The sequence below is a fragment of the Pholcus phalangioides genome, unplaced genomic scaffold (assembly GCF_987345545.1).
Source record: "Pholcus phalangioides strain wild (caught in Gottingen) unplaced genomic scaffold, Ppha-v1.0 ptg000031l_1, whole genome shotgun sequence".
Classification (NCBI taxonomy): domain Eukaryota; kingdom Metazoa; phylum Arthropoda; class Arachnida; order Araneae; family Pholcidae; genus Pholcus; species Pholcus phalangioides.
In genome coordinates, this window is record NW_028301621.1 from 750,928 (window position 1) to 777,325 (window position 26,398).

Here is a 26,398-nt window from a genome sequence, read left to right on the forward strand (position 1 = left end):
AAATTTACTTTATTTTCAATTAATTTATTTTTACTTTATTTAAATTTTTACATGATATCATTACATAATTTTACACATTATGTCAATTGAACCTTTATTATGCCGAAACCTGCGTCTTTAGGAACTTCTTGCTCGCAGTGATCTGCGGACTGACTCAGGTTGGCCAGGAGGGCTACAAATATTTTAGAGTTAAAATTATATTGAAGTTGTAAATACAACTGTGATGATGGTGTGCTTAACAAGCGTCTTGTGGCACTTGAGGATGCAGCCAAAGCTTCTCCAGTTTAGATGGGGGGGGGGGGGGGCATCAGATCTTTAAGATTTTTATCTCATTGTCAGAGGTGCGGTGATCATGAAAAATTTGGGAATCCTAGATCAAGAGCTTATATGAGCTTGTGAATGGAATACATAAAAAAAATCAACTGATTATTCAATTGTATACATTTGAATTATGTCTGCCAGCTAATGCTGTATATTTGTAAAAGATGTTGATAGGCTGTTGTTTTCGTACATTATGTATTGCGTTATTCAAGGAAATGGAAGAAAAAAATTTGTTTTCATACAGTCACATGATCATAATCTTGTCCTCTTTCCTGTGAGCCAGCGATAACTTCCCTTTCCGCAATCCATTGCATCAAGTCTTCAATTTCCCGATTCAAATTGAACAACTGTAAGGCTTCTTTCAACTTCTCTCTTCTGTCTGATGCTAATTCTTTGAGTCCAGTGTATTGCTTGTCTATCTGTACTTGCTTGAAAGCGATTTCATTGCTATCATCAAGAGAAAAAAACAAACTATAAAGTCAACAAATATGGCAGTTGATTAACTTTTAATCAATTTAAATTTGTAAAAATAAGCTGAAAGAAACTTCCAATATAATCACTGGTACCTTTCAGGATGCCGAGTGTCCACAAGATGTTTAGCCGTATCGCTGAGTTGTTGCACAGTGCCAGCATAGTCTTCAACATCATTCTCCAAGATCATGTGTTTTTTCATGAGTTGTTGAGCACTCAGTTCATCCCTTCCTCTGTCTTCGACCATCAGGTAGAGTTCTTGTTCACTGATCCACGCTTCTGCTTCTGAAGCATCAAAATAATACTGGAAGCAAAAAAATCAAAAACAAAAGTTTCATACCTCAAAGGCTAAATCATGTTCAATGAAAGGTTTTAATCAACGTTCATCAATGTCCAAAAAGTTATAACTTGTGATACAGTGAAACCTGTATATAATGATACTGCCTAAAACAATTAATTTCTTTGGTATCAGCAGAATTCCTTATTCAATAGGAAATAGCGCAAATGCCCAAACAGTCTGCAATGATAACCTGAGTGACCAAGTGAGTGATTGTACGATTAAGTGAGTGTGAGTGACTGTATGAGTGAGTGACCATCACACATTTGGTCATGCACATGGTCACTCATACGGTCAGCACAGGCAAAATGTCAGGGGCAAAATTTCCAAGAGAGAAATGCCTACGTCAGAGGCATAGTTTCCATAAACCTTTTCTGATACAGTTATCAATCGGTTATTGTTATTAAAAACCTTGGATCTGATGTGATCACATTACATATAAGTGGAAAATTCACTGTATAACTAAATAAATGCATACAAAAATATACATTTTGATTTTCAATCTAGCTATCGATTTTTCAACATTTCTCATATTGGTAAAACCTCAAGTGCTTGAAATGCTACAAAACTTACCTGTTGTGCTTTTTCAGACTCATCAAGCTTTGTGCGCGTGTAATGAATTGCCTCTCTCAGCTCAGCCCAAAGGCTTTGAAGCTCAATGATCAGTCGCTTAAATTTTTCTGAATCCTCATGACCTTCGTTTATAAGCTTGTTTCCATTTTCACAGATGTTGAATATACGAGGCTCATGATTTCCTATTTCCGTTTGCAAAGACTGAAAAAAAAATTAATAAATTAGTTTATGTGATTTGCAGAAAACTATGAAATAATGTTTTCGAGTACAGAAATCAAATTTTAATACCAAATCCTGAAAATAAGGTGTATTCAAGATGCACAAATAAGATAGCAAATGAATTTGATTCATGTATCATAATCAGTAAAAAACTGCACCTGATTTTTCTTTTTCAGCATCTGCACCCCGAAAAGAGTGTTCCCGTAATCCGTTGAAGTAGCCAAAGGCATCTTCTCTGCGATCCACAATTTTTCATCTTCAACATCTCGACAAAACTGGAAAGCTTCTTTTTTCTTCATCAACTGCGTCTTTCTTTCAGACAAAGGATCGAGAAGCTTGTTGAATCTGCAAAAGATGAATAAAAGGGAGAACAATTTTTTGTGCATGTATGTAGGTGACAGATCATTCAAATTGAGCACAACTTTGGTCTATCGCCATAGGTAATTTACTACTGAATGAGTTGTGTTGGAAGTGTGCATGTGTGTACCTAACAGCTGAGTGTGTATCTAGAGGGATGCATGAGTTTTAGTGCTGTCATCTATTTTTCAAACTATGAGTGAAGTGCAATGATTGAATGTTTGTACCATTGTATGCCTGCTGCTCTCTGTGGCAAGACTTTTAAACAGGGGCATCGGCTCACATTCATGATTCAATGTTGAGAATCACAGAAAACCAACTTCAGCTGATCACCATTGTGTCGCCGGTGGGGTTCAAACCTGTATCCTCATGGATGTGAGTTCATCACCAGTGGCATATTTACAGAAGGCTTAGCAGGCTATAGCACAGGGTGGCAAGTTTGAGGAATTAGCGGTCGCAAAATTTATATAGCCCTCAGATAAAATCATAGATCAGATCGACCTCTGCTTGGACAGCAATGAACTCGGTCACTGAATGACCAAACTGGTGATCTATAGAGAGTTTGTAAGTATGTGTGTGTGTGTGAGCAGACAAAATAGTGTGCAGGCATGTAAGTGACCTAGAGTGTGTGCAAGCATGTGAATGACTAAAAAAAGTGACATAGACAGCAAGGAATCAAGTCAGTTAGTGATCAAAAGAGTAATCCAGAGAGTGGGCATGAGAGTGATGAAAAGAGTGACCTAGAGCATGTGTGAGAATTGGAGTGGAGTGACCAAAAAGCATACAACAATGCAAGCACCCAAAACAGTGTAGAAATATGTGAATGACCAAATGAGTGACCTAAAGAGTACATGGGCGTGTGAGTGACCAAAAGAGTAGGCAAGTATGTGAGTGAGCAAAAGAGTGACTCAGAGACTGGGGCATATTTACAGGGGTGTTACTAAGCGTACTATGGCCATTGACATGCATTTTGGGATCCCTACAGCTTTTCGGGCACTAATTAGGATTTGTGCAAAATTGAGGGGTGCTACAACAGGGTTTGACCATGTATATATATATGCATATGAATTTTTATGATTTCATTGTAATTTCTTGCTTTGTTCTGAAGCACATCGAATGCGCCCTTCAGAAATCCCTCATAGACCCATCGGACAACCACATAAGACAACGTTCGAAAATTACTGACTTAGATAATATGTGAACTTATTACTCAAAATTATACACAGGAAAACTGTCAGGTCACCTTTCTTCAACATGAACTTTTTTCAACTCGATTTCTTCAGTTTTCTCTGGATCCATTTGTTCTAAATAGTCGGCTTGATTTTTCAATTCCGTCACTTGTTTCGCTTTGATAGCCATTTGGGTCTCTATTGCCTGAAAATCAAATGGAATGTTTATGGGATTGGCTATTTTTTTAAGTGTTCTACAATTCTCTGAGCTATTTGGCAAAGTGTGGTCACAGGAATTAACACTAGCAATGAAATAAGGAATGATAATACAGTATCTCAATATTACAATATAAGAAATACATTCAGTTCAATAAATATTGAAAATTATTTCCAATTGATGAAACTAGAATAGATCTCACCTGCTGTTTCTGTAAGATATGATTGACGGTTGTCAAATCTTGTCCAGTCTCTCCCGCAAGAACTTGATTTTCAAGTTCAGTTATCCAGTTGTAAATATCGTCACAAGTCTGCATGTAGAGCACTTTCCTATTTGCATCAAACAGCCGTTCTCCCTTATCTTTTGTTGCCAGTTCAAGAGCATCAAACTGTTCTTCCAAATCACTTAGCTGTGGATATATGATAGTTGCCCACTCTGTCTTCTCTGTGGCTAAATCGCTACCACTCTAAAAAAAAATAAGCATAATATATCGAAAACAGTTCACCCATATCTGAAATGAAACTGCAAAATCAAAACTCATTTTCACGTAAAATACAGTAAAACCTGTCTTAACAGTCACACCTTTTTTACAGCCAAATAATAATTTCCCATTGTATAATAAACGTATGCATTTCAAACCCCTGATTAATGGTCACCTCTTTTTTATGGGCAAATTTTTTTTTCCTGTTAGTGTCCACAAAAGAGTGGTTTTACTGTATATGCAAAACTTCTACAATAAAGACCATCACCTTCTTCAATTTGTCAAGCCTATCCTTGTTAGCTGCGACTTCAGCTTCGAAAGCTTGATGTCTCGTCCATTTGCTATGAATTGTTTTGGCACTTCGGTATGTGTCATCTTGTGCCGTAATATACTTCTCTTGTATCCATTCTGAGAGCTAAAAGCATATTACAAAAAATGCATATTTACATTCATAAAAACTCTTGCAAATAAAAAAATGTACGAAACTTCTTGGAATTAAATTCCAACTGTTATGTCCATCACAACAACATATTGGCCAAGATGAGCTGGTATATTTATATTAAAATTAGTCATTTTTAACGATTACATTCCAGAATTTATAATATTGAGATTTTAATTTTTAATCATTAAACATATTATTATGGACTCTTTAAGCACACTTAGAGAAATGTCACGCACACTGACAGAACCAGCAGATGCATACAAACCTCTTCACAATCTTGCAAGAAGTGGTGAAGTGTCAACTGATCCTTCAGTTTGTCCATGTGCTGTACAGCTTTATTATAATTAGCATTACGCCTGGAAAAAACAGAGAAACAGAATAAAGAATTCAAATGCATACCTAAGTATAGGAAAATTAATGGAAAATACATCTTTATAATGTCATTGTATTTAAGAGCACTCAGTGTTATTGACAGTTACCAAACTTTATTTTAGAACCAGGCACATTTTAATGATTCTCTCATGAATCCATATTGAGCCTAATCAGTGCCACAAAGAGAAAAATTATTTTGAGCTCTTTGATAAATGGAACTTTTAACCCCTTCGCTTACACGCTATTGGCAAGAAATTTGGATTATCTCTATTCGCTGAATCAGTGATAAATATGGTAACCCTCTCCTAACGTAACCTCACATTAGAAAAAAGGAAAAGGGAAAAAAGTAGAAAAAAGAAAGGGAAAAAATAAATGAAAAGAAAACAGTAAAACAGATAAGTAGGTAAGAGAAGGATAGAGGACAGAATTTAGATGAACGAGAGTATGAACGAGAGTAGGCATACAAAGTAAATTTCTCTTTTCACCCTCACCCTACCTGTTTGCTTTCGCTCTTACATGTATATAGTAGAAAAATACATCACACATGGAAAGAAAATTACTAATAGGAGTATACAAATAAATGGAGGTAAAAAGCACTATTTTGTTTCATAGGGTTACAACAAAGCTTCATGATGATGAGGAGAGAGGAAAAAAAACAGAAAGAACTTGTTTTTATTCCACTGACGTTTGGACACAATATTGCATCCTTGATCGTAAAGTGTTTAACGCATTGTAGTTGGGGAGATGATTCAAAAATTCTGTCCACAGAGAGCAGGCATTGCTCTGCACAGAGCACAAAATGATACTTACATTACATGAAAATTCATGCATTTACCATCTTCACTTCAAAATACGGAAGACAGATGACAACACCACTAATGAAGCACAGCTCTGACAACATGAGTACTTTACCGGCAACATACATTCAGGGCACATATTCTGGCATGTATCAGTTTGTTAGAAATTCCACAGAGGAATATGTACCAAATGAATATATGGTTGAGTAGGAGTAGTAGTAGTTAGGAAACGAGGAAAGACATTTTTTTCTTTTCCCAAACATTGATGAGGAGAGTCACGAAAGGGTACTTTTCATTTATCAAGCATGAAAAATGATAAACATGGGTTCGGAGCATGGTTTAATCCCATGTTTTAATCCTATGTCAATACAACAAGGTGTGCATATATATAGAAATTGTTTTTATTAATTAAATAATTTAATGAAATGAAGGGAAATCTACATGATGGTACTTACAACGTATCTCATTCTACAGTATCAGTTCTATAGTAAAAAACTGTATAAAACAGTATGTTTTACTGTACAGGGTGATTCAAAACTGAATGTACAAACTTTTAGGGGAGATAAAAAACAGAATCACATAAGACTGTATGACCGGAAACCCTTAGCTTAATCAGCTGGAGGTTTTTGCCCCTCAATGAATTGGGCATGGTGGACTCATCCCATGGCCATCACAATCACCCGATTTATCTAGCTTGGATTTTTTCTCGTGGGGAAACCTAAAAGCCATGGTCTACTAGATTTCTGTTGACTCTGACACTGACCTCGACGCAAGAATCTCAGTCGCAGAAATGTAGAGTATTTTTGAACAACAATCAATGTGTCACGGTTGTGAAGCGTGCATAACTGCGGATGGTAAGAACTTTGAGCACTTGTTGTGAAACTTGATGTGTACACGTACTGTCCTCGTGTAAAGTATCGCTAAATAAAGAGTTTTTCCACCCACTATTGGCTTGTCATTTCTGCATCTTTGTTTATCCTCCAGCTGATCAGGATGGGGTTTCTAGCCATACATTCCTATGCGATTCTGCTTTGTTTTTGTGTTTTCTATCGCCCTTAAAAGTTTGCACATTGAGTTTTGAATCATCCTGTATAGTTCTGTTGCTACTGCACTGTCACATCTTACAGCAAAATGCGCTGGAACTAAGGATCAATGTGTTTCACAGCGTACCAAATGTGTGTTAAGATTCTACTCCATCATATACGTAGACTAAATATTTCTTCTGTGGGTGCCTCTGACAACTTCAGATTTCAAGTGTTATGATTGCTATTAATGAAAATCTTCTTACCTTTCAGCCATGCTTTCAGCTTTTTTGTGGATTTTGTCTGCAGCAAAGTTCCCATCCTCGCAAAGTCTTTGAGCAAATTGAATGACAGCGTCAACTTTTTCGTCATTAGCTTCCAGTGTTGTGAGGAAAGCCTCGTGTTTCTTGATAAGCGCCTCTGCTTGTTCCAAATTGGACTGGAAGTAAATGCTCAATCAGAAAATGGAATGTAATACGTAGCAATATATAACTTTAAATTTAAATGAATTTATTATTCATCAATGATCTCCTGTTTCATTTTGATGGTAGCGAGGATATAAGTATAAAGATACAGGGTGTCCCAAAAAAGACTCCCTGATTTTAAAATGAAATAACTTGGGAATAGTGAACGATAGAAGAATAAAATAAGTGGTATGTTTATTCTGAAAGCCATAAAAGTCAGACACAGAAGTTTTAAAATTAGTTACAAATATTGCCCACAGGGGGTGCTGTATACTGTAATTGCAGTATGGAGTTTGAGAAATAGGCTATAAACTGTTCTTTTCAAGCAGTCGTTGCAATCACATCACAACAGATTCAAAAACGTGCACCTTTCACAGCACAGAGATGGAGAGATGGCACAAACGATCATTACCAAATGGTGCATTGCAGTTTTGGAACAGTTTGTCACCAACCACACCTTACCACAATGGTTTTTGCCTTTCTTGAGGAGCTGGAATAGAATCATTGTGTGCACTGAACTATTCCACACTTACTGGAACATGCATGGATTGGCCTCTCACTCCCCAGGACTACTTTCTGTGGTGACAAATTGAAAAAAACTGTTTCCCGGAACATTCCTGTAACACTGGGTGAGCTTCAAGATATAATCTGTGAGGCATGTGCATTCATTTGCGTTGAAGCACTACAGAGAGGGTGACTGAAAATTGAATTTTTCGTTTGCCCCCTCTCCTAATTTTGAAACTTCTGTATCAGGCTTTTACAGCTTTCACAATAAACATACTGTTTTATTTATACTTGCTTTATTCTTCTATTGATCACCGTTCCAGAGTTTCCATTTTAACATAAGGGAATCCCTTTGGGACACCCTGTATATGGTATAATGACAAGGACACCAAAAATTTAAATTCCTTACTGGAGAGTCCAATTTAGACAGATAATGCTCCTGTTGGTTTAGCAGGACTTCCGCTTGCTTTGCATCTCTTAAAAACACCTGCAAGTCGAGGCTGTTCGATAACAGTAACTGTCTGTTCTCCCACATTTGCATGAGTTCTGTCCATCCATCTTGTAGTGCCTTAAGACGCTGCATGTAAAATGGCAAATATTGATGAAGTTTATGTTAATATATGACAAATGATGTTAATGTGAAGTTAAATTAATGTTAATAAAAAATCTGCGCTTATTCAAAGGGTTATCTCAGATATCACAACTTGGTTGCAGAGAAATCTATGCACAAATATTTCTTTAAATACTGCCAAATACTGCCAAAAAATGTAGTGTCAAAAATATGCCATGATGGAATATCCAAATGAGATTGAATAATAATAATTATAAGACAGAATTCAGATTAAAAAAACAAACTTTTTTCCCCGTTTACCTCTCTCAAAAACATGTATTGAGCATCAACTTGATCTTGCGTGATTTTTTCACCATAATCCATCATGCTGCTGTAGTCTTCCGTGTAGTTGTCTATTTCCTCCCGTATTTGTTGGTGCTGATTTATCAAATTCTCCGCTTCTGCGAGATTGGATGGAATGTCTTCTGAAGCAACACTAGTCTGTGTCTTCGTTAGCCAGGTCTGGAAATGATCCAGATCACGGAGGAATCTGTGTAGGTCTCCTGCTTCTTCAAGTTTGGCATCTCTTTCTTTCAGCTTTTGTGATGAAACAAAAAACATATACATATATATATTGAAATTTAGTAAACCTAACTTTATTGGAAAAAATATCAAAGAAATAATATATATAATGGGACTAATAATAAAAGAAATAATACTCACCAATTCAGTAAGTTGCATCCATGATTCTTTTATTTGCAGCAGGTTACTCTGAATGGCTTCAACCTCCTTAAAAGAATGTAAGAAGTGAAATTATACATTAAAAAAATCATAATGATTTGAATGGGGGAAACTGTTGTACCTTGACAATAGTAAAGCTTGAAACACTTGAAATAATTTTTACAATATTGCTTTCTAGCTGATGCTTTTGGAGTGCAACAGATTAGAAATACATAACCTTGCAAATGAACGTGATTTCAGCTCCTTTGTCTATGGTATTGACAGGCACATAAAGTAAAAAAAATTTTGCTATTGTTTCAAGTTTAGCAATTATAATCTATGTATTCTCCTGATAAATCGTACCAAGTACCTTGGAATATTCAACTCACACTAGTTTTTAATACTAGTTTTTTGCTTTTATATATATAAATACAATTTATATTTTAAATTTTCGTTCTACATTTTTGTCCTATAAAAACTTCAGCTACCCCGCATTTGTTCTCTTTCACCCACCAGTTCACAGTGTGGGAAAGATGCATCCAACAAAAACTTTTACCAAATGAATTTCCTTTGGAGGAGTGTTGAAAAAATATTTCATTGTTTCATTAGTCAGTGTCAGATACAGCAAATGTTGGCATCATGGATGTTGTATATCTAATGAAATCACCTAGCATCACAGGCACTGACAGAGAACCAAAGATTTGAAAACATTTAATTTTCTTTTCGGCAAGTATAATGTAGAATAATTATGCATTTCATCTACATAAATATGTTCTTATCTCCATCATTGTTACTTTTGTTTATACGTATTAATAATCATATTCGTGTTATTATTTTGATATTTTGTATTTCAATATATGATTAAGAAAAATACTTATATATTATTTTTCCTATAACGTTTCTATTATTTTATATTTGTACATTTGTACATTTTTACATTTGTGCCTTTTTAAAAATCTGTATTTGATGATTACAGTAAGAAAAAAAAAAGGTAATTTAAAATTTATATGATGTTGCAGTTATATCAGTATAGTTACTAAAAATAAATTAAGTGAAATTTTGCAGTAAAAATTGACTGCGAAAAAAATGTTTGAAAAATAATGTGACACAGTCTTCCCTAAATGATATAAATAAGCATAACAAACATTTATTTTTTTTCTAAAGAAGGTTGTTAGCCAGATCATTAGAAAATAACGTACCTCTGGGTGTTCGGCTTTGTGTTTTTCAGCTTCCACATTCAAACTTTCAATCTAAAATTTATGGCAAATTGTAAATAATGGATAAAATTAAGAGATATTATGATTTATGTTTGGCAATCATATTTTCCTGTGTCTTCATCATGAAGACCTGAATTCTTCAGAAACGATATTATACTGAGGTAGCACATATTCGGATACATTATTTGCACATTATTCAATACATTAAAGCCTTGATTATTGAGCCGTTGATTGTCCAAAACGTTTAGATAACTTATCTGTGTTTCTTTAGGGCAGGGCTGGTCAAAATGCAAAAAAAAAATTTGGCACTGGAAAAATTTTTTAGGCATCAAAGAATTTTTTTATCTAGAGAAAAAGGTCCAAAATAATGCTTGTTCTCAGCTTTTCAGGGCATAGTGACCCTCTTTCATGTTGGCAGATATGCTGCTATAAATTACAAACATTTTGTGGTGCTCTCAGCCTGCAATTTAGTAACTACACGAAGAAAATTTTAGGCATCAATACCAATTTTCTAGTTGCCATGGCGACCTAGCACCTGAGATTTGTCCAGCCCTGCTTTAGGGATAATCTCAATCAATGATGAAATTAGAGCCAAAGTCAGAAATTCTTCAGTTAAAGAAAACTATGATAAAGGCAAAAAAAAAAAAAAAAAAGCTATTTTGCAACTGGAAGTTTGCAATCACAATGAGTGTTTTTCAAAAAGTTTTGCTTGGTAGCAGGAGCAGCAAGAACATGGGTATTCAACATTGCTGAGAAATGAAATAAATATAAATCGAGCGTGCCGTTTATTATATATAATATTTATTAAGCTCTAGGACGGACCAAATGGGTCCCTAAGAGCTGCATAGTGTATGTTTTGTTTTTTGTTCTGTTGTCTTTATTTTATTTTGTATATTTGTGTCCATGTATTTATGTGTGCTGTTTTGAATTATTAATAAAAAAAAAAATAATAATAATAATATCCAAATAGATCTTGTTGAACTTGATCATCCATTGGATAATTAAAGGTTTTACTGCATTACATCCTCATCATCAAGTGAAGAGTCTAGAAGAGCTTATTTGGTCACTTTGGTGAAATTAGAAATCATACTGATTTTAATTCGTGGTTGACTTGTTTGTTGAGACAAAGAAGCATTACAGGTTTCTATCAAAGCAACATGAATGGATGAGGCAACGGCAGACCAGCATTTGTTTCACAGAAGTAACTAACAACACACTATGGGTACAGTATTCAGAGGATAAATACAACCACTATCACAATGACCAGAGATCCTACTTGGGTTGACTACTAACTCCTGCTTGCTCAGTGGGAAAAAAAAGTATATTTGTTTGAGTCAGACGTCGTGGGCAAAAATCTTTGTATCAAGAGAAATCATTCTGCCACAATGTCCGACTTGAAAGGACATACTTTTTTCACTGAGCGACCAGGAATTAAGATTTGGTGACCAACCCAAGTGGGATGCCCGGACAGCTTCATAGTGGTTATATTGGTCTGAAGATGGCACCCATAGTGTGCAAAAATTTATTACAGTAGAATCTCGATAACCCAGCCGTGCATTAATCTGGCCCATCCAGTAATGCGACCTTTTTTAGGCAGAATATTTTCAAGCATAGAAGAAGAAAACATGTCACTTTATGTCTGTGCGCAGAATTTTATGTTATTTAAATAGGCTTTTCAATTCACTTCCAGTAATCTAGCGATTTCGATAATCTGGCACACCCTTGTCTCATATGTGCCAGATCAGCGAGAGTCTACTGTATTGAATTCAAAGTTTTTATTTCCCTTTTTATTTACTCCCCATCTGTGATTATATCAGTAGTAGTAGGCAAAGTAGAATAGCATTTGTTCAGCTACAAGTGTATTGGTTGGAAAAATGCATTAATCACACACAAATCCCACATGTAACTCACTTTCGAATGAATGGCTGCAAGATCCCTCTCTATTCCACTGAGTCTTCTCTGAAGAGTCATAATACCAACGAGATCATCGCCCAATTCTTCAGTAGCGTGCAGTAACTTCCTCTTCTCCTCGATCCACGTCTGAGAAAATAACATAATTTATTTATGTAACATTGGCTCTTTGTAAGTCAGCAACTTATTAATCATAAAGGGAAAAATATAACCTAATGCTGTTAATACTTACCACAGTTTCTTTGCAATCAATGAGGAAAGTTTGGATTTTGTGAGCAGAAGCAATTTCTTCTTTCTTTTTGTCCGCAGAATTTTTCAAAGCAGTCCATCTGTTTTTTTTAGAGAGAATTTCATCAGTGAGGAAATAAAAATTTCCAGAAATAACAATTGGATGCGATCATTGTTTTATCCATTTGTTATGTCATGAAAATAAATGTAATTCAATTTTAAAATTATGGTTACAAATACATAAATAAATGAAACAGCAATTAAAGAAATTGATAAAAAACAAGTGAAGCCAAAACCTGTCGTTCAGTCTATTCTGTTGAGCAGTGATTTCTTCCGAATTTGGATGCTCCACATGCAAAAGTTGCCTTGATAGCTGGTTGACTATTGCAACACGAGATGCATTGGAGCTCATTTCTTGTTCAAAACCTTCAAATCTGTGCTTAAGCACTTCAATGTCCTCAATGTCATTACTCACACTCATTGCATCAAGCATCTTCTCCTGAAACAAGATTAGAGGAAAAGTTATGGGAGAAAAAAAATGAATTCCGTAGAAAAAATTGTGTCTGCACTTGCACACATATTTTCACAATATCACCCTGTGCATGCTCTATCCATGGCCCCAGCAAGGGTGGGACTGACAAGGCTCGAGAGAATTACCATAATTTTTTTCATGCTATAATGTCACTATAGAAGGGCCCGTGAAAAGTCTGGCTTATAGGAGCTCCCCAAAGATCTCGGCCTAGAGGGCCCTGCTTCAGGATGTGGAGGGGCTACGGCTCTATTATAAATATATTATCACGAATATCACAAAAGAGTACTAAAACCTGTGCTTTTGCCCATGAAAACTTTCACGATGACTTTTAATGTATTTTTTGTACTCAGGCATTAAGATAACAAAAAAAAAATGATTATACAAAGATGACATCACTCTTCGATATTCATACAAAGGTTTCAACAGCTGGCTGATGTGAATATGAATTCAGGAAACAAAAAGTTCAACTGCCTCTGCGGCAAATCAAACCCATGTCCTCTCACTTGCCATGTGAGCGCCCTAAACCACTAGATTACAAAGGCAACAAACTCTTTCCTTAGAGTTCGTGTGTGCTGAATGGCACGGTGCATGGACAGTCAAACGTAACTCAGGCTAAAGCTCGCAATTGCAGAAACTGTCAACAGATGGCGACTTATACAAATATGATGTCTCTGCTATAATAGGAAGGTTTCATCATCAATTTGCATCAGCCAGCTGTTGAAACCTTCGTATAAAAATGATTATGAATCAGTTTTGCCATAAATGTAGAAGTAAAAATGTTTTATGCAGATAACAGGTTGTGGGTTGAACCGTAGTTATAACACTGAATAAATAGTTATGCCTTCTGGTATATTATTGAAGTGAAACTTCTTTAGGAATGGTGTGAAGTTTCAGATCAATGTCAGAAAAAGTGAAATGGATGTAAGCTTTCTTTTCCCTTAAAAATGGTTCGGCAGACAGATTTACGTTGGGTTGGTGTTGGTGGGAGGGAGAAAAAATTGAAGGATTGTCTTGTGGTTGCCTGAACCATTTTGCAGTTTGTGTCGGACAAAGTACAGTTTATTACCTTCCTCCCCTCCTGACAATGCTTGTAGAATGTCCTCTTTATCATAGTGGAGCAAAGAGGCAAGGGTTCCAAGAATTGTGACCAGGAAGGAAAAAAAATGCATAGGCGTGGAGTCTGCACATACTAGAAGAGGATAGAGAAAATGGCTGGAGGGGTTCTAAAATGTAAGGGTGTGATAATGATCTCTCCACAGAAGAGAGGAAAGAAAAACGCTCACCTTGTTTAGTAGCCTCTTTCTCTTCTTTGTGTCACTCTTCAAGTATGTGCGGTGTAGAACAAAACAATACAATTGTTTTTGTCACTGGTCTCAATTATACACTCCCATACTTCGTAGTCATCTCACTATGTGTTCCACCTTAGAGATGGTAAAATGGGCAATGCACACAAGTTTCGGAAGAAAAGAAAATTGGTTTCGTGGAAGGGAAGGAGTGTGGGTATGTGTGTGTGTTTGTATCCTGTATACCTTGCATTGCAGACACATGAGTTTTTTGTGATTTTTCCTCCTGCCATGAGGGAGCTGGTGTTCTCTATGACACAGTATATACTCCCCATGCTTTATTCATACTCATGATGCATGATGTACTGTATATACTTTCTATGTATTTTATGGTTAAATTTTATATTTATATGTATGCAGTATAAGGAAATCCCTCCTTATCATATCCACTATATGTGTCGCAAATTTTATATACAAGTTTCACTTCTGTCCCGTGAGATGCAAGTTTCTCGTGCAATTTTTTTTGTAAAGAAAAGATTTCGGATCCATTTACTTTTTCAACAATCCATTGTTCTATTCCATCAGCTTCATTGAACAGCTTATACAGAGACAAAGCATCTAAGAGACGCTGTCTACGGATCTTGGTTAGTTCAACAAGTTCCTTGTACTTTCGATCAATACTGCTCAACTTCTCCAGCACTGCTGGTGCAGTTCGATCCTTGAAGTAAAAAATTAATTTATAGTTTATTTGAAACAAAGCAAATTTCATTAAAAACATTTAGACACACATATATAAATGTACAGAAGAGTTTCAAATATATCAAACCTTTACTAAACAATTTTTTAAAATTTGTTTTAATTGTTTCTATTATTGATTAGTCAAATGAAACATGTTCGAAGCATGCTACTAATAAATGACACATGCACCTCATCCATATTTTTCTGAGAAACTTCTAACGAATATTGGTACATGCAGAGGCGCATTTATGGTTTTGCCACCATGGTGTACCACTGCTGGAGATACGGGAAGTGGACGCATGGGGAGCATTGCTGTATTGCTCCCCCTTTAGCTTCAATGGTGGAGTCACTGATATAATGTATATTCATATACATTTTCTGTGGTTCCCAACTTTAAGGCGGAAATGCGAGCCAATCTCTCCTTTAAAAAGTCTCACCACAGAGAGCAACAGACCTACAAACAGTACAAATGTAATTCAATCATAACACATCACTCACTTCACTTATGAAATATAGATGGCGGCATTGAAAAATCAAAACACAACACTACATACACACTCAGACCGTTAGGTACACACATAGTTACACTTCCAGCACAACTCACTAGGTAGTAAATCGCCCATAGATGGTGATAGACCTAAGTTGTGCTCGGGTTGAAAGAAAGATATTCATATACAGTCGAATCCCATTTTATTGAATGCTTTTCTAATCTCCCAGATATGTATGTTTACATAGGAAAAATGCCAAAATCTGGAATTCCTTTATAAACAAAATTTCATTTTAATGATGTGATTTCTCCAGTCTCTTAGAATTTGTTAAACTGGGATTCATCTCTGCATACATAAATTGACATCACCATCATATGCCCCCAGGCTTTCAAGTCTATTTCCACCTATGCTGTGGGCCAGGTCCGTCTTAAGAGTATCATGGGCCGCGGGGCCAATTGATTTTTCTGAGGCCCTACCAAACAAATTCTCGAAAATTTCAACCAGATCTCATTTTTGTGAGGCTTCTCTTGGCTTGAGGCCCCCGGGCCGTGCCCAAGTGAGCCCATGTCTTAAGACGACACTGCTGTGGGCTACACAAATTTTGCCACACTTCTTTCATTCTAATCTGATATTTTTTTACTACTCTTTCCTCGAATTTGCAACCCTGAGATAAAGTCACTTGTTCAGTCATTTATATGCTCACACACTATTTTAGCCATTCACATGCTTGTACACAGTTTTGGTCATACATGATTGCACTCTGCTTTGGTTATTCACTTACTTACACATGCTCTAGGTCAGTCACTGACCTGGTCTCTTGACTATGTAGCTCACACTCATCTGGTCATTCACATGCTTGCTCACATTCAAGTTACTCTTTTAAAGGCATTTAAGCATTCTGCATTATGATGAGTCAGTTGACTATGAAACACACATAAAATTAGTTGTATGCCGAGGCGTACACAAGGGGGAGTTTGGGGTTCTAATCCCCCCCCCCCCAAGCCGAGATTATAGTGTTATTTTGCAGGGAAACACCCCCCCCCCCTGAAAAAATTCTGCGTACGCTTATGGCTGTATGTGTCAGCTTCCAGTGATGGCCGGGGATGAAAGCAATGCTTTCCGGACCTTCTCATGGTAAGAAATGAACTCAATACATCAAAATCTCACTACCAACTTATTCATATCAACACTGCTCTCTCTCGCCTACTCAATTTCTCAATAATTTAGCCTATGTTACTATTCAAATTAACATTCTCAAACAGTAGCTAATTACTTGAGCACTCAGTCACCTTATATACCCTTCCTTTTTCAGCAGCTGCTCAATAAATTCCTACATATGCGTGCCACTTGCACAATTGCATGGATTTTTTTTCTGGGTTTCTAGATTTATAGATCTAAGACAGTTTGTTGAAGAGGGTTAAGCATGGTTTCAAATCAGTCAAATATCTGATAGTAAAAATTTAGTTTTTAACAGCTGACGGATATAAGCCAAAAGTCAATGGAGATTCACAGGAATATGGTCACTGTATGGAGGATGCCCTTGCAAAAGTGACCTCCTTCTCCTAACCAGATCATGGCCTGCCGCTCTGTATCAATAAAGAGATATAAGCAGGTGGTCGACAAAGACCTGGGCCATGCTGGAAAATGTGCTTGTATGTGTTGTGATTCTAATGTGAAGTTTGTTTTTGTGTAATGCTTGTTATAGTGCTGCCATCTGCCATTAATTTTTCAAACTATGAGTTTAGTATTGCAAAGGTGGCAAATGATGAGTGGTCATGAATGTTTCACAATAGATAGGAGAGAATCTTTGGATAAACAAAAATGATGTGACTGATAATCTTCTGATGATAATAATGATAATCTTCTCATTGGACATTGACAATACAACAAGCAAAACCAATCAACAAAACAATGGCAACTTGGTAAGTGAATTCAACATTTTTTGTTGGAATCCCCACAAACACAGTATCTCCAATCACTTAAAATACAGTGAAGGATTAGATAGTTGAGGAAGCAACTTTAATTTTCTTACAAGGGCAGAATTCATTGCATACATGACAACTACAAAACATTTGGAAATACCCATCTTAAAACCACAGAAGATTAAAAAAAAAATGCATGTAATAATGTGTTACACAAATATCACTATTTCTATTTACTGGTATTTCACTTTCCCTTTGTTGCTTGTTCAATACAGTAGAACCTCTCAATAAAGGCCACCCGTAGACCAAAAAAATTGGAGGGCACATTAACATACAGCAAAATACATTGAAGCCCTGTTCCATGGGCTTCAAAAGTGTTGGTTAATTTAAGGTTGCTAACAGGGAGTGTGTGTGTTATGGGAGGTTCCAATGTATCAAGAAATCTCTCCTTTCTCAAACAGATTTTTCATTTGAATGGAACAAAGGTCATTTTATGTATGGGAAAACTCAAATGTACATTAACATTATTTAAACAACAATCAAGCAAAAATAATCATAAAATTGATGTGCACCTCATCTCCAAGATCTCCAGCTTGCTTATGAAGAGAGTCAATGGTATTTGCGTAATTCTTCAGTTCATCAGTTATATCCTACAATACAAAAATAATGCACAAAAATAAGACTGAAAGGAAAAAATTGGAAGATACCTTTAAAATATGAAATAAATGTAAAGGAAGCCATATCATATGAGTGAGTATGCCAAGGTATGCAGTTTTCTTAAACATATCTGCTAGCAAGGATCAGAGACCAGGAAACATTTATCCTTAGGGAATGAGCTAATGAGCTGTTTTTACCAACTGCACAGAAGTAGTGTGGCTGAGGGTATCGTCACACAAGATTGGGGGAACTTGCTAACATAGTTCCTATTTTTAAAAAGGGTAGTAGGGAAACTGTCTCAAACCATTGCCAGGTGAGTTTAACTAGCTCCCTCTCCAAAATACTGGAAATTATCATTGAAAGGCAACCCATGAATTGGATGGATGATAATAATGTTTTGTCAGAAAATCAGCATGGGTTCAGGAGGGGAAAGTCATGTGTAACCAACCTCCTTTGCTTCTATGATCATGTGACTAAGGCTTTGGGCAAAGACAAAAACATCAATGTGGCATATCTTGATATCTAAAAGGCTTTCAGTTGGGTACAAAATGGTAAACTTTTGAATCATTTACATGAGATTGGGGGGGGGGGGGTCAACTTATTGAACTGGATAGAATTATGATTGTAGGATGGGTCACAGTGGGCTATGGTCAACAGGGAATTTTCTGATTGGACAGGTAGCACAAGTGGAGTTTCTCATGTGGAAGTGTCCTTGAGCCATACGCTTATCAATTTTTATCGATAAACTAGATCGGGGACTTGATGGGATTGTTAATTTGCAGACGACGTTAAATTAATGTGTACAGCCGAAAATCGAAGTAATAGGGAGCTGCTCCAGGCAAACTTAAATAGGATTGCAGCATAAGCAAATAAATAGAGAGTGACCTTCAGCATTGATAAGTGTATGGTTGCTCATTTTTGTTCAAACAACCCACGATTCACTTATGAGCTAAATGGGAAAACTATTCCGGATGCAACTAGGTTCACTAATTTGGGAATTGATGAGGGACTTAGGTTTTCTGAACATTGTTCCGTATTGGTCAAAAAAGCAAATAGAATGCTCGGCTTGATTCTTAAAAAAGGTCTCTTCACATTTTTGCGCAGTCATCTTTCCACTTTTCCGTGGCTTAGTTCATCCTGGCCTAGAGTACGCCGCACAGTTCTGGATACCCTATCTTCGGAAGGATATAGACTTAGTTGAAGGGGTGCAAAGAAGAGCAAGTGGAGCACAGGCAGGTATTGAAGGCTTGAGGTGTGAAGAAAGACTTCATTCGTTGAATATGTTTTCTTTGGAAAATTTGCCGAACAATGTCGGCATCATGGAGATATGATTGAAGCGTTTAAAATTTTTAAGGAAAACGGTACAACGAATCATGAAATATTGTTTATGTCGTCTTTCAAATGCTTCAACATGGGAACACCAGTTTTGATTAGTTAATTCTAGCATAATTCTAGGTTGTTGTGTACTGCAGGGAGTTTTTCTCCAACAGGGTTGTAAATGCATGGAATAGCTTATCTTCTGATGTTGTGAATTCCCCCACAATAGACATCTTCAAGAGGAAATATGATAAGAAGGACGGGAGTAATCGAGAAACTATTCATATCTAACACGAATGACAACCATATTTCTATGCGCAGATATTTTAGTCATGTTTTATGGCTTATTATTTTAGGTAGCTGTATTTAGGCTTATGACAAAAATAATTTTATGGACTTTTTTCTAACACTATTCATTTTTATTTTCTCCTTTTACTTTTTTTCAAGCCACCTTGTTGCATGATTTGCCTGTTGCTGTTTCTAATTTTGTATTTGTATAATGTTTCCATGATACACAAATAAGAAATAAAGAGATTAATAAAGTTGAAACGCAGCTCACCTTGTGCTTCTTCAACAGACTTTGTACATTTGCTTCGCTTCGACCGACATCATCACTCGTAACAATACGTAATGTATCCAGCATCCAGGCCTCAATATCATTTGCATCTACAAAGAACTAAGAGCAAAGAAAAATAAATTATAGTTAGTTGTGTGTGCAGAATTGGAAAAAAATTAAATCAGTACAAAATAGTTTTTTAACTTTAAACTGTTTGCAATACATAACAAAAAAACTGTTGCGCATTGCAGGCATCTTTAACTGAATGCTTGTAAGCACTGCAGTAGCCCCTGAAAACACTAAAGAGGGTTTGATGCTTGTGCCTGATTTTTTGCTAGCAATGTCTTGATTGTCATGTCACTTGAACTATCCTATTCAAGTATCATTAAAAAAAATTCATATTAAAGTTAGTCGAAAAGTATTTTTGTAGTTTGTCTGATGCACAGTTTTGGTGCAAAAAACTACAAATTTTCTTACTATTCAAAAAAAAAATATTTTCACCTGATGATAATCGATAGCATCTGTGAGTCTCTTCATTCTCGACATCTGAAGTTGTGCCAAATTATCAAGCATTGTTTCGATTTCTGTGATTCGTTGCCTTATACTTGGGGCACCAAAATGATCAGCTTTGATGAGATCTTCGCCCACTTGCACAACAGACATGACTTGCTTCTTGTGGTTACTGATTTCTTCAATCATTGCCTACATTGACATTAAAGAAGCCAATGAATACGGTGAGAAAAATGAAATAAGAACCATAGTGAAAACGATCATTGTAAGGGATAATAACTGGCACCAATGAAGAATAATATTGATACCACAAGCACAATTCTCATTAGTCTCAATTAAAGTTTTACCTTTGCTTTGTTGATGAGTGAATGTATAGCAGTGAGATCATGACCAATATCACTTGATGACAAGATACGTTCTTTTTCTTTTATCCATGCCTCTTCCTCAGCCATATCCCAGTAGAACTGCCATAACTTGTGTGATTCATGCAAAAAGTTTCTCCTGTCGGTTGCAAGTTGCAGCAACTCAAGATACGCAGATTCCAACTGTTTAATTCTTTCTGTAATGTATTGTGGATCACATGGATGGTAACCTGTTTGGAGATCAACAGAGATAGATGTTCCATCAATTCATAAAGAAATTCAAACAATGTGCAAAAATCGCATCAGCTAATTATTATTAGTGACAGGCTTGAAAATTATGCGACCTGGTGCAAAAAATAGTTTTGTGTCCATCGACAATATTCATTTTCTTGAATAAGATAATAGAAATCCGCATCATGAAAGAAAGACATTTTTTGGCCTTGAAGTTTGATCGGGGCATCAGAAATTACTTACTCGTTATGTTCAAATTCAAATAGGGTTACCAGCCATCCTTCTTTTTGATTTCATTTCAAGCATCCTCCTACGTTTCAGAAAATTCACCCTATGTCCTCCTTTTCTGGAATTATTATTTTTCTTTTTTTTTTCTTAAGGAAATTTTTTCCCACTTTGAAACATATATCTTTTCATTGATATGAGTGTATTTGTGGCTTTTTTACCATTGACAAATAGCAGTTGCAAATTCCAGAATTTTTTCTGTTTTTGTTTTTCTAGCAGCTCTCTTTCAGTTGGGAAAGGTTATTGTTGTGGCCGGTTTTATTAGTCAGCATGGTAGCACCATCTGTTGTGAAAATTGGGAAAAGTAACATTAGTAAGGGTTCACACACAGGCTTCCCCCCCCCCTCTCAGTTTTTGAATCTGGTAACCCTAAATTTGAAGGACTGGATATTTTTTACAAAAAGTTATAAAACTTTGACACAACACAAATCAGAAACTACTGTACATCAATGGAGCACTTTTCATAGTTATTACATATAAATGCATAAAACCATCAAAATTTTAGAATTTCAGCATTTTTTTTTACTTATCGCACTGTATTAATGTTTGCAAGATTACTTTTAATCTTTTATTCATAAAATTTTTACGATTTTTAAAAAAAAAAATTTCACTATTGAGTATTGATATTTTTAGGCGTTTTTAAATGCATATTTTTGCACTTCTAAATGCACGTGTTAATTTTTTGCGCACATTTTTTAGTTTTACAGTATATTTTTCTTTTCTCTTAAGTTATGCCATACTTCAGATTTATGCTTTTAATGTGGATATTTTTGTCATTTTTAGGGAAACTTAAACATTTTAAATAGCATATTAAGTATTAAGTATTTAAGAATTTTTTTCTTTTCATTTCACAAACATTTTTCAACATAATAATACATGCTCTTTAAGGCATATTGAAGAATTTTTAAAGCATATTTTTTATTTTGTGCAGGTTTCGTTATTTTTGAATGCATATTTTCACAATTTTCATGATTTTTTTTTTTTTTTTACTTTTCATTTTTAGTGCACTACTTCCGCATATGATATTAAATGGATTTCTTTTCCATTTTTTACACATATTTTTGATTTCATGGTATATCTCAGCATTTTTCAGTGCATATTTTGTCACTTTTTAAGCGCATATAATCTGGGCTCTATTGATAACCAATGTCAAGGGACAAGAAATATTACGCGATGTGAATTGTTTTCAAGTTCGTTTTTCCAGTGAATGAATTTGTAAAATAAGACTTGTAAATAAATTTGACAAATGTAATGTAACTCAATGAATTATTATAAAATATATATAAAATGTCACCTTGATCCCCTTCAGGGGGAACAAATCTCTGTAGGTTCTGTATGACTGCTCTGACGCTTTCGCCCAACACGTTGATGTCTGCTTCAATGAGATTGTGCTTCTGTTGGAGATCAACAACGTCCATGAGATGTTTTCCCGAGTCCTCAGAGAGAAGTCGGTTCTTAAAGAGATAAGAATACACTATCACAAATCTCAAGTTATTTCGATTTCTTATAGTTATGCATTACATAATTGATAATCTGTATTATTGATGAGAAAATAATCTTGGTATAAGTGTGGGTTATAACAATTTTATGTGAAATTTTGTGTCTTGAGTAGAACGTTATTAAAAAAAGTTGGGGTAGGCTGTGTCATAGACATGGGCGCAAGTTTTGATGTGAATATGTTCTTTATGCCTACCTTTGCGTGGTAGATACCGACATAATGAAATTGGTATTATCAGATTTGTCTTTGGAATAGCTAACAGATTATACCAATGTTGTCTATTTGTGTTGCAAACTTCATGAGATATAGTGTAAAATAATTTTGGTACAAATGGGGGTCGTGTGCCTGGTGTCCAGACCAGAAGACATATTAAAATCTGTAGGGTGTCATTAGATTCATCTTTAGAATATATATCAGACATCATTGTCTTCTATTTGTGTTGCAAACCTTCCAAAATATAATGTAAAACAATTTCGTTACTAAAGTGGGTCACGAGTTTGGTGCCCAGACTTGAAGAGGTATTAAGGCCAGAGTGGTATCATTGGATTTGTATTAACAAGATCTACCCACAAACATGCAAAACACTGATATATTCTGAATACTTCCTGAGATATGAGCGTTTCAATTATTTTGTTAAGCAACTTTTTGTAAATGCACCCAATATCATCAGATGATTTAAAGGACGCATTCACGTCAAAAAATGATCATATAATGCCTTAATAGCAACAATAATAACTGGAATGATAATCTACTTACTTTAATTTCCTCCATATTATCCAATATATGAACCATGTCTTGGAATGCTTGTTGGAGTGAGATTGAGACCTCAAGGCGAGAACGACGAGACCTCAAAAGCTCAAGTAAGTAATTCCAAAGTCGTAGAACATTATCTCTTCTGCAAAATTAGAAATAGAATCAGGCACTATAGGCGTACACATACAGGGTGTCTTGAATGTTCTAATTCAGCCTTTATCTCATCTACCGTTCATCATAAAGATACTGTTCCAGTTTAAAAAAATGCTCAACAAAATGCAGTTTTTAACTGCAATATTTGCTGATATATTTGAATTTAAAAATCAGAGAAAAGTTGGGAAGAACGGCATAAACTAAGGCACAAGCCAATTTTCTCATTTTGTTGTTCTTTCACAACTTTTCTCCAATTTTTGAATTCAAATATCTCAGCGAATATTGCAGATAAAAACATGGGATTGTTTTTGGTTTGGCTCAGAAGAAACAGGGCAACAACTTCCTAATGAGAAGTTGGAGAACAAGCAGACTGCATAAAAATTTTAATTGTTTATTTTGTAACACAGTGTATTCTCACTCTCAAAACTTGTACAGGGTGATTTCTGAACACATATTGAGTATTTATTAAACTAGAGCCATACCTCTATGATGAATGGTTGATGAGATAAAGGCCAAAATAAGATTTACAGGGATACCCTGCATAGCATCTAGAACAAACAACAAAAATAGAATTTGTCATGTAAAGTTGGTGGTTTGAATTAAACATATATGAGAACCTCACCTGGAATTAATGCGAGCTATATCATGGTAGTTCTCAGTCTCTAGTGCATTTGCCACAGCAACTACAGCTTGAACTCTTTCCTCGTAGGCATATATGTCTGTTTCTATCGCTTCATGTTTCTTGGCTGCGGCTTCCACAGATGGCAGATCAAACCCGAAATTGTCTTGCGAAACTAACCTTTGATTCTCACTCAGCCAAGTTTCTCTCATGCCAGACTTCCTATCAAATCTCGCAGCAAGTTGTTCAAGCTTTTCTTGCCTGAAGAAAATATACTGCATTACTCACAAAAGCTTTATATAAGTTTTCATTCCTTTCCTATACTGTGATCATAGAATCATGCATTGAGGCATACTTACCTTATCAACTCATCTCTGAGTGCCAATTCACGTTCATGTTCAGCTTTTTCTAGCCTTTCCCATGCCTTATTTATGTCGGATATCATCTTTCCTTCGCTCGGATGATATACTTTTTGATTGTTTGTTCTCATACGGCTTTGTATAGTAAATAAAAGCACTTCTAAGTTGCTTTTCTCAATGAACCTAAAAAAAAAAAATCAATATCAAAATACTTATTCAAGGTCTAATCAAAACTCTGAACATTATAAACCATGTCAAACAGCTGCAGAAATGAATTCTAGCTCGTACAATGAAAATTACTCAAGAATGAAGGTAATTCAATGGTAATTTTCATAACATTTATCAGTAGAATATCACAGACATACTTTGGTGGTTTTTCTGCTGTCCTGTATGAATTGAATGCAACTAATTGCTGCTGAACCCCAATCAATGAGTTGGCAAACTTTCTATCTGACAGAGCAGCGATAGTCTGCTCAATCCATTTCAGAAGGTCAGATGTTAGAGCCTCATACCTCTGTATCATCTTCTCGTTTTCCAATGCCTGACCAACAACCTGAGGTAGAAAATACATTCAAACTTGGTTAATTCAAAGTCCAAAGTCCCTGGGAAAAGTTTTAATTATCCAATTAATTTATCCTGGATCTGTAAAATAACTACAAATTTCAACTTTAGCATCAATATTCAGAGGATAATAATTATCAATTATTAAAATTTGATCATCAGGTACAAAACTATTTCCTAAAGTTTAGTAATTGATAACTGCAATTTTCGTACTTTCCGATACTTTCCTTACTCTTAAAAATGATGCTAAAAAGTTTCAGATTCAGAATGGTGCACCTTAATCCATAGGATGATTAATGTGATTTATATCAAGAGGTGAACATTCTCGATGTACTTGAATAAACAATGTTAAAATCGGCACTAACACTAGAACCGCGGCACTTTCGGTATACCTAGAACCGCGGACTGGGTCAAATTGACCCAAACTTCGAAAAAACAGTGTTTCATAGCGAAAACAGGATATTTATTTATGGTTTCTGGGTTTCTCCCTACTCTTAATCATCGTTGTTTAATTGTGTATTCATAATGGAAAATTATATTTGTTTATGAATATAAAATGGGCTTCAAAATTAGCTAAAAATGATGTAATTCAGTAAAAATAAGATTTAGTATACATTATTTACTCTATTCAGTCCAAAAAATATTTTTTAGTAATCCCATAATATGACAAAGATGTAAAATAAGCGTGTCAAATTGAGCATGGAAAAGTCTATAATATGATTCTGTCAAATAAGTATTGACTTCTTACTGATAGTGGAATTTATGATGAGCAGTTGAGGAATTTTTTTTTTCCAATATTCTTGCACATTTGCACAACCCATGCAAAAATTAACAGTTTTGTTTCCACATTTTTATGTTACCTGACATATAAGACTCGTTTATTTTTATTTATTATTATTATTATTTTGATCGCTCACGAACAGAAACATGATCGAGAGCGCACAAACGTTTCCTTTTGCGCAAGGGCAACACGCATGATGAATGCAGGTCTTCAATAAGATTTTAGAGGAACTGCTTTCAAAAAATAAGTTCTGGCCTTCTGTACTGCTCTATACAAAATATAGGAATATTTTTATAGTGAGATCCAGGATGTTATAGAAAACGCCTATGATGCCTTGATTGTATTATTTTTTTTTTCTGTATTTGTATTTGTATTTTCTGGGCATTTGATCGCTACAACTACGATCGTTACACTTTGTTGA

General features: G+C 35.4%; 1 protein-coding gene across 2 annotated transcripts in view; it reads right to left on the reverse strand.

The window, feature by feature from the left end:
* The window catches only part of LOC149066969 (spectrin beta chain-like), a 72,079-nt gene that overhangs the window by 16,207 nt on the left and 29,474 nt on the right, over nucleotides 1-26,398 (reverse strand). For both annotated transcript variants that reach the window (XM_089253015.1, XM_089253014.1), the window contains exons 8-33: nucleotides 25,001-25,188; nucleotides 24,636-24,818; nucleotides 24,280-24,537; nucleotides 23,508-23,646; nucleotides 22,548-22,707; nucleotides 20,723-20,967; nucleotides 20,367-20,567; nucleotides 19,869-19,985; nucleotides 17,908-17,985; nucleotides 14,741-14,905; nucleotides 12,669-12,871; nucleotides 12,377-12,473; nucleotides 12,145-12,273; nucleotides 10,216-10,266; nucleotides 9,020-9,085; nucleotides 8,618-8,893; nucleotides 8,156-8,323; nucleotides 7,045-7,217; nucleotides 4,853-4,943; nucleotides 4,414-4,560; nucleotides 3,867-4,130; nucleotides 3,522-3,652; nucleotides 2,080-2,266; nucleotides 1,703-1,903; nucleotides 888-1,096; nucleotides 564-768 (exon numbers count right to left, since the gene is read on the reverse strand). In XM_089253015.1, the coding sequence (XP_089109141.1) occupies nucleotides 564-768; nucleotides 888-1,096; nucleotides 1,703-1,903; nucleotides 2,080-2,266; nucleotides 3,522-3,652; nucleotides 3,867-4,130; nucleotides 4,414-4,560; nucleotides 4,853-4,943; nucleotides 7,045-7,217; nucleotides 8,156-8,323; nucleotides 8,618-8,893; nucleotides 9,020-9,085; nucleotides 10,216-10,266; nucleotides 12,145-12,273; nucleotides 12,377-12,473; nucleotides 12,669-12,871; nucleotides 14,741-14,905; nucleotides 17,908-17,985; nucleotides 19,869-19,985; nucleotides 20,367-20,567; nucleotides 20,723-20,967; nucleotides 22,548-22,707; nucleotides 23,508-23,646; nucleotides 24,280-24,537; nucleotides 24,636-24,818; nucleotides 25,001-25,188 (4,332 nt within the window). The remainder of the gene's footprint in view (nucleotides 1-563; nucleotides 769-887; nucleotides 1,097-1,702; nucleotides 1,904-2,079; nucleotides 2,267-3,521; nucleotides 3,653-3,866; nucleotides 4,131-4,413; nucleotides 4,561-4,852; nucleotides 4,944-7,044; nucleotides 7,218-8,155; nucleotides 8,324-8,617; nucleotides 8,894-9,019; nucleotides 9,086-10,215; nucleotides 10,267-12,144; nucleotides 12,274-12,376; nucleotides 12,474-12,668; nucleotides 12,872-14,740; nucleotides 14,906-17,907; nucleotides 17,986-19,868; nucleotides 19,986-20,366; nucleotides 20,568-20,722; nucleotides 20,968-22,547; nucleotides 22,708-23,507; nucleotides 23,647-24,279; nucleotides 24,538-24,635; nucleotides 24,819-25,000; nucleotides 25,189-26,398) is intronic.